The 12543-nt window shown below is 30.2% G+C and overlaps 1 protein-coding gene across 1 annotated transcript; it reads left to right on the top strand.

Moving 5' to 3' along the window:
* Positions 1-3073: 3073 nt before the first annotated feature.
* LOC123887085 (bidirectional sugar transporter SWEET17-like) lies at positions 3074-9021 on the top strand. Its single transcript, XM_045936367.1, has 6 exons — positions 3074-3251; positions 3393-3429; positions 3527-3737; positions 4085-4246; positions 7898-8017; positions 8650-9021. Exons 1-6 carry the CDS (start codon positions 3218-3220, stop codon positions 8785-8787), a joined length of 702 nt encoding a protein of 233 aa, XP_045792323.1. The 5' UTR covers positions 3074-3217; the 3' UTR covers positions 8788-9021.
* Positions 9022-12543: the final 3522 nt, after the last annotated feature.

Raw genomic sequence — 12543 nt, 5'->3', positions numbered from 1 at the left:
GAATCTCCAATCCCTTCACTTAACTCACGGATTAAAGAAACAATCTGTACCCATAAAACCAAGAATATCCCTTTTAATTGACTATGGAAATTAGTGATCTGATGACAAAGAAAATTGACCTGAAGGAATGTCATTATATAAGAAGGATACAAAGCATCAATAAAAGATATAAAATCTACCAGATTACATGGCCCAACCCAATGAAGAGCATGAGCCAAATTGGGGATTTTACAGGCATGTATCAAGGATCTTAATTACTTCTCCCAAATTCGTATACGACAACATCAAAGGAACAATCCCAAATCTGATTACAATTTGAGAAAAACTAGGAAAACAGATCGTATCATATCTCAGATTCTAAGGAAGAGGTTTCACAGATTGGGGAAAAATAAACACCAATACCTGAAATTAGATCATGACCCAACGATTAGAATGGAGACCCAAACAATCGAAAACAAAACTCTCACTACAATTGAGCCTGGAGAAGTCAATCTTTAGGAGAGACGAAACTAGCAGCGCACGCATGAGAGATGAAAACACATTACCAACCACGATTTGTTTTGCAATAATCTATTTATTCTGTGTATACAGAATCACACAAGCATGGAGAGAAGATTAAGTCATCGGTCAGGATGATGATGATATCATAAGTTTTAATTAGATGCTGTGATGATAATAATCTTGTTCACTTCAATCGATCAATCGATTTCAGAAAAAGATGAAAGACAAACATGGGTGAGTTAACTCGGAGGAGATCGAACGAGTCAGAAAGCGGCGGAGCGTTTTTGGTGGTTCTTGTAATTTTAAACTTGTTTGTGTTGTTTTCTAAAATAAAAAAATGTAAGGTTCCATTTTATAGAAAACAACACATAATTTTAAACTTGTTTGTGTTGTTTTCTATAAAATGGAACCTTACATTTTTTTATTTTAGAAATAAAAAGGATTATTATAACCTTATTTATGGTTAAAACAAGATGGGTCATGTTAACTTGTGCCCTAAGAGCACATGTTAAACTACCTAAAAATAGAAATATAGCATTTAATGATACAAAAAATTTAATGCTTAAACAATTGAATACATCACAATTTCAATAAATTTTTTCCATATTTATCTTCTTAACATGTGCCCTTAAACAAGATTATGATAAATTGATAATCACTTGTTGCACGCATAACACGTGATAGATGTCAGCCAACAATAAAGGAAATTGATTGACGTTGAATTAACAACAAATCTTTTGTCTTTTTCGTTTTAATATTATTAAAATTATAAAATAATGTATAAAAAAAAAAGGATAAAATCATTTTTATTTTATTGTTGTAATGAATAATATAATTCTTTTAAAATGAGATCTACATTACCTCCTTATAATTTATAAATAAATATTTAAAAATCAATGAATACAAGTCACATAAGGAGATTTGCATAGAATAGATGTCAAAATGGACTAACCCGCAAGATCTGAATAAATGTAGGGTTTGGACCTTAAAATATTAGCTCGAATTTTTAGAATACCCGAAAAAGCCCGAATTTAAATATGGATTTTTTTGCCCGGTATGATAAAACCCGAAGCTCATTCGGGGGGCCGTTTAGGGGAATAAATGTAGGGCTTGGGCCATAAAATATTAGCCGATTTTTTTTATGGCTTTTTAGCCAAACCTTAGAAAGCCCGGATTTTAATATGGGTTTTGTGGCCCAGGCCGATAAAACCTGAAGCCCATCTTAACCGGCCTGTTAAGTGCTAGGTAGCCCTTTTTTGATAGTTCTCTATATACATATAGTTTATTCTCATTGATTGTTGAATAAATATCCTCAAATGATTAAAGGGGTAGTGTAAAAAGAACCTTCTTTTAATAATTAATTCTTTACTAGATAGTATTCCAATTTTTTTTAAGAAGCAAGAAAATATATTATTACAATAACAAATTAAACATAAGACATGCCTAAAAGAAAAAATGATCTTTTAGGTACATTGAAAACAACCTTATATACTCCCTCCAGTCCTTAATATAAGAAAAAATTAATTTTTTAGGTACATTGAAAAATTAATGTATCTAAACCATATCATAAGACTAGAAAATAAATTTTTTCTTATATTAAGGACTGAAAACAGTATATATTAATTTATTGAGCCAAGTAATTTTTTGGCTACCTTGTGTGCCCCGCTAAGCCTTCGGTACTTTTTAAGTTGGTGAAATAATTTTATGGCATGTTGTTGTTCCAATAGTAACACTCCAAGTGAATATATAAGTTATAAATTCATAACATCTAATTAAATGGAAAGAGACTCAAATATATCACTTGATATTGGATCTTGGTGCTTTGATTCTCCTTTACAATAATTTCTAAATAAATAATATAAACTTCAATAATTCAATACTTAAAAAAACGCATTCTATTGCCACTTGCTACTAAGTATATTCTAATGCTGAGTCAAAAGTGCTAATGTCATTAATTAAAAAATAAAGGATAAAAAAAATGAGAGATAAGAGTATAAATTATATAAATATATACTCCCTCCGTCCCAAAATATAAGGGAAAATTGGTCAACCATAGTTGATGTATCTAGTCCAAACTTTTAACCAAATACATCAACTTTCTTTGACCAATTTTCCCTTATATTTTGGGACAGAGTAGTACTGAATTAACAAAAGAGACTAAACTTTCACAATGTGGCAAATTAATTTTTAAATTTTTATACGCCTAAAATTATGAGTATTGTGTTTAGTTGTTTACCAAAAAAAATAATTATGAGTATTGTAGGAGAAATCTATTAAAAATTTAAATAAATAAAATAAGGATTTTGCTAACGAGTGTTCCCGAAACATTATTTAAGCATTTAATTTAAAGAAATTTTTTATTAAAAAAAATATTTCAATTTTCAATGTGTTGATTTCATACATTTCTATAAAATTTCTATAAAAACTGACTATATTATTTAAGATACAAGAGTGTCACATAAATACTCATTAGCATTTCTCATAAAATAAAACGAAAGAAACAAACAAAGAGACTACAAAAATATCATTGCATTATTAATTCCTATCCAGACAATAAAACTTTTTTTATTTAATTTTATTACAACAAGAAAACTTCTCTTTCCAACTCATCATTAGTTCTCACTGTTCTCCCTTCCCTAGCCATAAATAAGCACAACAAAAGAAGAAATTGAAACTATACCATTAATTCATAATCTTTGCTTCTTGGTGTTTCCTGATGGCAGATCCAAGTTTCTTTGTTGGAGTCATAGGTAACACATGCATATGCATCTTTCACTCTTTTTGCACTTTACATTAATCTTATATCTTATAGTAGTAACAATCTTTTATTGATCCATGCCCAAAAATAGAATTTTTTTATATCTACTTTTTTCTTAATTTTTTTGATATAGGTAACATCATCTCAATTCTCATGTTTCTTTCTCCAGTGTAAGCTCTTTATTAAACTCAAATTAATTAAATAATTATTAATTATTATTGTCTCAAATTTGTTAATTGATGTATATATGTAAATTCAAAAATGCAGACCAACATTTTGGAGAATAATAAAGCATAGATCTACAGAAGATTTTTCATGTTTTCCTTACATATGCACATTGCTTAACTCTTCATTGTGGACTTACTATGGAATAATAAAGGATGGAGAATACCTTGTGGCCACTGTTAATGGCTTTGGCATTGTGGTGGAGATAATCTACATTCTTCTATTTCTCATATATGCACCCCCAAAAATAAGGGTATGAATATCATCTTCTTTTTTTTTTAAATAAAAAAAATAATTGACAAAAAATAATCAATTTAATTTTTTTTAATAATACATAAAAGTAACAATAGTGAATTTTTAAAAAATATTTTTCCGATTCATTTTTTGAGAGATCCATATTAAATAGAACCTTTTTATGTTTCTAATTTTCGTTGTTAATTCAAGTTTTTTTTTTCTTTCTTATTATTATTCATAAAAAATTATAATCCATCTTATAAATTAATTTTATTTTGATCAATTGGTTAGGTAATTAATAAACTGAATTTATGTAACAAAAATGAAATAAACTGAATTTTGTTTTTTTTAATAAAAAAAATGAAGGTTAAGACTGCAATTATAGGTGGAATTTTGGATGTGGTAATCTTGGCAGCAGCAGTGGTTACTACTCAATTAGCATTGGAAGGAGATGCTCGTAGTGGTGCTGTTGGTATCATGGGTGCTGCCTTGAATATTCTCATGTATGCTTCACCTCTCGCCGTCATGGTAAGTTTTTTATCGTGTCTTCTGGTTTCGTATATAAGCAATAAAAATTTTAGAATTGTTAATCTCAAATATAATATAAGTAATAAAATTCAACGCCAATAAAAAAAAATAATTTTTTTTTATCATTTTTATAGTTAGTGCAATTATTTTCATTTTGTCTTTGGGATAAGTTTTTATTTATCCATGAAATTAGTATATACAAATTTTGAATTCATATGATCGACTATAAATCTCAGGCTCCCTAAATCTTGCAATAGCTAGAGATGCTTGAAAGGCCACGTATACCACTAATATTATATACTAGTTAACTTTAATATCAACTAAATAAAACAATAGTAGTAGGTGATGAAACGAACAAATAAAAAAACAGAACAATATTTGTGTTGATCTGAACATGTGGATTTTTGTCAACATATATGGTTCACACCTTGGCATTATATTTTAGGCTTAATTAGTAAAATGATCCTTAAAGATATTTTTGGTTTTAGATTGGTCCCTTAAAGAAAAAAAGATCTGAATATGTCCCTTAAAGAAAAAAAAGATCTGAATATGTCCCTTAAAGACATATTCGTTAATCAGTTTGGTTCATAAAAAAATGTTTGAATAGGACCAAACTGATTAACGGATATGTCTTTAAGGGACCTATTCGGACCTTTTTTTTAAAGGACTTATTCCGACCTTTTTTTCTTTAAGGGACCAATATGAAACAAAAAATATCTTTAAGAGACCATTTTACTAATTAAGCCTATTTTTTAATAGGAAATTTCAATAATTGATGACAATGACGTTAGACCTTATTTATTTCTCCCAAATAAGTGGTCATTTTTTTTTAACAAGCAAAAATCCAAATATATTAACACTAATAAAATACAGTAATAATCTCTTTAGCATAAGGTGTGTCAGAAATGATATGATTTTTTGTATTTTTGTATTGCGGAATTTGGTGAGATATAAATTTAGGGAGAAAACTCTCCTCAAATATAGGGTTATATGAAGAATACTAAAGTTCTTGTTTTATTCATTATGCTTATGGCTCTATATATAGAGCTACATAGAAACAAATCATATATTTTTAAAACAAAACTAATCCTATAATAAATTCTAAACAAATCTTAAATATTCTAAATAGAAATATAAATCATAAAACCTAATATTATCATATTTTAAATATAAATCTAAATAATATTTAAATCTAAGATCTTCCAAAAAAGATATTTAGGCATTATTCCCAACAAGAAAGACCACTAAACAATACAAAATATCATCTGAGGAAAGACAAAGAAAACCCAAATTTGTCGATGTCCAAATAAATAAAAAGACTCGACCATCAACTATAGTAACTAAGGGGCCGTTTGAATTGACTTATTTTTGAATTTATGCGAAATAACTTATGCAAATAAATAAGTTTTTATGCATTATTATAAGCTTTTTAAGATAGTTTATGAAAAAATAAATTATAAAGATACAATTTTTATTAGCAAAAACTTATGAATTACTATAAAACTTTATTTATTTGCATAAATTACTTTCATAAGCATCCCTAAATACATAATTGACATTTTTCATTTTTTTTTTTTTTTGATAACTGACATTTTTCACCTTTATCCACCAAAAAAACAATTTAACTTTTTCCAACCGAGCAATAAGTTTGCCTTCATCCACCAACTATGGTTATTCTCATTCTTATTTTGAACTTCATATGAAACTTCATGATGGATCTATCATATTTAATATTTAAAGACATAAAATATATATTATTATAAAAAAATGAATGAATATTGTTTAATAAGTCACAAAATTATTGAGTCTTATTTATATATGATCTAGATAAGCTATCTTTTGAAGTCAACTTAAGTTGATACGGTTTGGTTTGGTTAATCAAAACTCCAAACGTAAGCGATAAGCGAATAAATGGTAGGTGTACTTTCCACTAGTAGTGTCCCACGTGACAGTTTTTTTTTTTTTTTATTGTTTTATGGTGACAATTGCACATGCCATCACACCTTTGCAGAGTTTAATCCAACACTTGTGTACTAAAAAATTAAATCACGGTACAGTCACAATATGGGTTTTTTTTTTTACACAGCTGATGATCGAATTTAGGAGTTCTAATATATTATTTAAACTTGACATTATTGGACCAAACTTAATGATTTAGAGATAAAAATGTTAACAATAAATCCTCATTATACGGATTGAGATCCTCTCATGTAAGATGAGAATATGTTTTTTTTGTCAACAAGTCAAAATGAGATATATTAACAAATAAGTCTCCTTAGCATAAGATGTGCTAAGATAGACTACCAGAGTTTACAAATAGTCACAGAAAGAAATGAACAATCATACAAGGCTCAAACATAATAAAGGACTAGACCACCAACTATGGTAGTTTGAGATTAAAGTAACACTCGTCGTTTTTAACCACTTATAGGAGAAAAGCTTGATCTTGTCCAACAACTGATAAATAGTACTAACTGAGCCTCTGAATACCCTGTGATTTCTTTCCGCACAACTCATACGCTAGCAAGCCAAATGAGTTGTAAAAAAGACCGATGTGCTATAGATTCAACAGCTGATAAAGTAAACTGAACAAAATGATCCCGGATAGAAGTAGAAGCCACCGAAGAAATGTCAATCCAAGTCCGAACTAAATCCCAAAGAGAACCAAAAGTGCTGCAGGAGATGAATAAGTGATGAGCCGACTCTACCACCCCACAACCAGATACACACAAATGAGTTGCAGAAGATAATATGCTTCTAGTAACCAGGTTTGACTTAGTAGGCAACCTGTCACGCAGTAAACGCCATGCAAGAATGGAGACCTTCAAGGGAACCTGAGGGTGCCAAATGAGATGCCCAGACTCATCCATAGTAACCGAGTCAAGAGTAGTCAAGAGATGATATGCTCCACGGACAGTGAAACCTGTATCAGGGTTTGGCTGCCACTGTCACCTATCTGAAGATTGTGCCTGTAAAGAAATGTTAGAAAGTAAAGATTGACACTCCCCTAACATCTCCTCCTCTCATGCCCTCAACTGCCGACGCCACACCCAGGCCGCCCCATCCGTCCCCCACCCACGATAGAACATCTCAGCCACCGTAAACAATTTGGTCTCAGCCAACTCAAACAAACGCCCAAACCGCTTACTCAAAGGGACCTCATCTAACCAGGGATCGGTCCAGAAAAAAGTATCGACACCGTCCCCCACCCTCCTAACAACATGATCCCCAAACCATCTACCCTCTGACACACCAACACCCTCCCTAATACTTGACTTTAATCATAACAAGATGAGAATATGTTAGGCTGGACTTACTTTATCAAACCTAAGTTTGATCCGTCAAAAAGTTGAAAAGTTAAGTCTAATTTGTAGTCTATTATAAACTATTTTTTTTTAGTTTTGAGCATGGTTTTTTGAAAGTTTCATTTGATATGTTAGTTTGTTATATGAGTATATTTAAATAAGTATTTATTTTTTATTTTATTTTGTCAAGTTAAATATGTATTTATATCTATATTTAAATAGATTAATGACTTAATAGATCAAAAAAATTAACTTACCATTTGATTTTTTTTTTTACACAACTTACCATTTAATGTTTAAAATATACATTTTAGACAATTTATCTATATATGACATCATATTTCAGAAAACGGTGGTGAAGACAAAAAGTGTGGAATATTTGCCATTCCTCCTTTCGTTTTTCTTCTTCATAAATGGTGGCGTTTGGTTGTTGTACGCCTTTCTTGTTCGTGATTTAATTCTTGGGGTAAGTTGTTTGCACTTTGTGCTCTAAGTATATGCATCACATGAAACCATTAATATATGTTTTCTTATCATATTTATATTTGAAGATTCATTTTGATTTCTCATATGACCTAATTCAGTACTAGTACATGATAAAAATAAAATTTAAATTAGCTTTATATATTTTTATACTCAGGATAAATTAGTTTATAATTTTTTGTAATAAAGAGACAAATTTGTCTACAGTATAAAAATATCAAAAATTAATTTGAATTTTATTATTGTCGATGACTGAATTGGATCATCAAAAAATTGTGAAGACCAAATAATTCTTCACTCATAAATTTTCCTCTAGATGAAAAAAAGAAGGAAAAATGCCAAAGATTATTTGCAAAAATAGTATTTTTTTTTTAAAAAAAAAAATTAATAAAGAAAATGGACACTGTTAGAAAAAATTAAACTACCCTAAATTTTTATTAAAAAATATATAAAATTTTTCAAAATTCATTTCAAAGAATTTATTATCTTTTTATTATTGAGTAAAACAAAACAAAAAAATCTACAAAGCAAACAAGCTGTCATGTTTTTTATTTTTTATTTTTCCCTCAAAAAGACCTAATTAATATAATCAATATTATTATAACAAAAAAACAGGTCCCAAACGGTACAGGATTTGTACTTGGAGCTATGCAGTTAGTGTTGTATGCAGTGTACAGAAATGGAAAACAATCAAAGAATATTTCAGACAAATTGGAAGAAGGATGGCAACATGAGCCTCTCATCCTCAAGTGAAGAGTTGAATTAATGATAGGGATATTAAACAAGTCTATTTAGTAATTTTGCTATTAAGTTTCAAAGTTATGCTAGTTAGCTAGTGAATGAATTTTAAATTTTTTTAGAAGATAAAACTATAGGGAATAATAAAATGTTTCAAAATATTCGTGATTGATTGATGTTTTTGCTCTTCAAATTTGTAAAAAAGAAACAATATGGTTATTAATTTAATGAACCTTTTATATGCCCAAATTCTACGAGCCTGTATATATTGGTTTATTGATTTTATGTACCTTTTATTTTTATAAGTTAAACAATTTAGCACTTTTTCATTATCACCATAATAAGAGGTTAGGGACTCCGACGGTCCAAATATAAAGAAGATCTAATTAAATTGTATAACTGCTTTACATTTAGATCATCTGATTTTAGTTGGACGGTCAAATCTTACCTCATTGAGTTTTGACTACATGCAATCCAAATACAAAAGACTAGATTTACACACTATATGAACATTTTTCTATCTTGTACTCACTTGCTAGTTACTTTCCCCCCAAGTTACTATGATCACTAACACTATGTGATCTATGCAAGCTTAGATAGTTAGCTATAAATATCTCCAGTATATTAGTTTCATTTTGATGACAATTTCTAATGGATCTTAGCCATCACATCGGTGACTGGCTTTCATAAAAACACCTTTGGGCTATAGCCATCACAGCTATGATCTTGTTTTAGAGTTTTTTTTTTCTCCATCAAGTTTAATAGCTTATGGAATCTAACAAACTCAACTTAGTATATATGATATCAATTGTCTTTTTTATTTCCTTAATTAGTGCTCAAAAGTTAGTATGATCTATGCTATATTTTCAATAATTTAGATAAATTTATTAAAAAATACTGAACCTGACATCAAAGCGACAAACTTTACCCACCTTCTATGAAGGGCTATAGAGGCCACAAAAAAGCTAGCAAGTTGATTGATCACACATACAATATCAAGAGAACACCAATTAGCAACCAATTTGCAACAACTGAGAAAAAAGGAAGCCACACCAAAAAAGGAAGCCACACCCAAGATGAAGATAAGATACTTACCCAGACTCCACACCAAAGAAATGAAAAAGAGTAAATCTAGACAAAATAACTCCAAGAAACACAAATCTAGCTAGGCATGTCACCAATATAACTCCTATAAGAACCAAGTTGAACTTCCATGATAAATCGATCGGGATTTTGTGCAGTTGAAATTCAATGCAGTCAGTAAGTTTTAGGTTATCCGATCTTGATTAGACGGTCTAGAGATGTCATATGAGAATTTTATATTAAACAAAAATAAAAAATTGTCTTAAAATCTGAACCGTTTAATCTTTAATCAGATGTCTCAAAACCATTGACTGCATATAGTCCAACTGAATGTAATTCAATTCCATGATAAACAATCCAAATCTTGCAGAAGCACATGCCACAACCAGGATTAAAAACACCATCTTAGACTTGAGAGTTGACTTTAACTCAACTCTATAGAACCGACTTATAAGGTGATGAATACCCTCACTTATAAACACATTTTAGGCCAACTCATATTTGATGTGAAGTTTGGTGCGTGGATATAAATTGTGGGTGGTCCGATAGCTGGTAGCCCAACAAATCTTAGAGGGACATTCGGGTCACCGCTGTCCCTCACGCCGCTGTCCTCGATTCACGACGGTGTCATCTATTATGTTGCTTGCAGAGAAGAAGATCTGAAGAAGCAAGCAAATATAATTTTCCTTTTGGCCGTATCACTCGGTTTTAAATAGTGTGCCAAAAAAGCAAAAAAACTGTTCCCTAAGACAATAGGTAACGCTCGCTTACAAAACAGTTGGAAATTGTCGCCTAAAGAGATAGGCAACATTTTTCGTAGTTTAGGCTACAAAATTTCAACTGTTGCTGAAAAGGAAAAATGTTATAGTGTCTTAAGGTCGGCGGCTTTGATTTCTTTTTACCTTCCGTTGTCCAAGAAAATCTCGCCGTTGAGGTAATTTTCGCTCATTGTTCTTATTCATTCATTGATCTTATTCATGTACAATTCCTTCTTTTTATCTTTTTTTTTTTTTACCTTTATTTTTTTTCCAATAGTATCAGTTATCGTCGTCTCAGTTGTCGCCATCTTCATCGTTGTCGTTGCCTCGACTCTGTTTCATTCTTCACCGGTCCACCGTCTTCAATGGCACCGGCCACAATCTTCGTCCCCGCCATCATCATCAATGGCAACGACCACAATGTCTAACGCCTCCACCATCGTTGAGTTTCTATTGATAATCTCTTTTTCTTCTTATCTTTATATATACCGTACCGTATAATTTTTATTTACTATAAATAGACTACCTCCTAAAATAACGACTTCAGACTTGAATTCTTTTTCAAGAAAAAGTCACGTTTCCAACACTCCATATAGGGACACAATATTGGTAACATTGGTCTGGTTTTTTTTTTTTTTGAAACACAACATTGGTCTGGTTTTAGAAAACAAAAAATCACAATTAATTAGAGTCTACAATAATTATTAAAACAATTCAAATGGAGATTGTATAACTTCTCAGTGAGCTTATTGTTGTGGCAAGTGTAAGGTCAGTTAAAAGTTTCACATTGCTTGAAAAAATGGAGATTTAATACTTTATTAGTAAGATGATCCATAAATTATTGTCTTAAGGTTTTGAATAAAAATGTAGTGTTCAACACTCCAACTCACTTGTATTATATATTGTTCTTAGTCTGATATAGATGATTCCCGACTGCCCCTCGTGACCCAACATTTATTTCAGTTGATATGAATGTTGCATTTTATATAAAAAATCTCGGATTTAAATCTTAGTATTCTAGCTTATTTACTTTAAGGTAGAATTTTAGTTAATAGACTACCTACCTAACAAAAAAAATCAATAACTTCAAAAGATTTCTATAATAAATTGCTCTACAAAGTGCAATCATGACCACAGCTCCTTCTAAAAATCAAAACACTACCTCAAAAAAAAAAAAAAATAGTTGAAGAAAACAACAAAATTGAGCATGAGATTGAGATAGATTTTGATCACAAATTCATAACTTTCCTAGTGACAACTTTACACATGACCCATCTGAAACAAACAACAAAGAATTATTTGATGACCCACAGGCCACAACATCATTTGATCTTGAACATGTATTAGATTGATGTCAATGGTTAAACCATTATGGGCTCTACTTAAGAATTAACACAGACCACATCTGTCTCTACCATGCTTTCATTAGGAGAGGACCACTTTGCACTCTGATATTAGACATTTTTAGACAAAAAAAATAAGAAAATAACCCTTATATATTGTTTCAATCCTTTTTAAAGTATAATTTAATGTCACATTCACATTGATTTCTTAATAAATTAAAATTGCAAACATTTTGTTTTTATTAAGTAGCCTGTTTCACCTTAAAGGTGAATAAGTGGAGTGTTCAAGGTCGAACCTCAGCTCTTACGTGTATAACGCGATGTTCCTACCAACTGAGCTTCTTTGTAGTAGTTTTATGAGTCAAATAGACTGGTAAAAATTACATTTGAGAACTAAATTGACTGCCTAAAAATATATTTGAAGACTAATGTAACCGATGAATGAGACACTTATAAATGTATTTTGTAATTTTGATATATTCGAAAATCAATTTAACAGGGAGTTACAAGGTACAAAATGGTTGTTTGCCCTTGAGCAAAACTTGCACCCCCCCTCTTTTCTAAACTACGGCTAATTGGAGATTTTA

The sequence above is a fragment of the Trifolium pratense genome, linkage group LG5 (genome assembly GCF_020283565.1).
Source record: "Trifolium pratense cultivar HEN17-A07 linkage group LG5, ARS_RC_1.1, whole genome shotgun sequence".
Classification (NCBI taxonomy): Eukaryota; Viridiplantae; Streptophyta; class Magnoliopsida; order Fabales; family Fabaceae; genus Trifolium; species Trifolium pratense.
The sequence above is the reverse complement of the archived record's forward strand: the minus strand, read 5'-3'. Positions and strand labels throughout refer to the sequence as shown.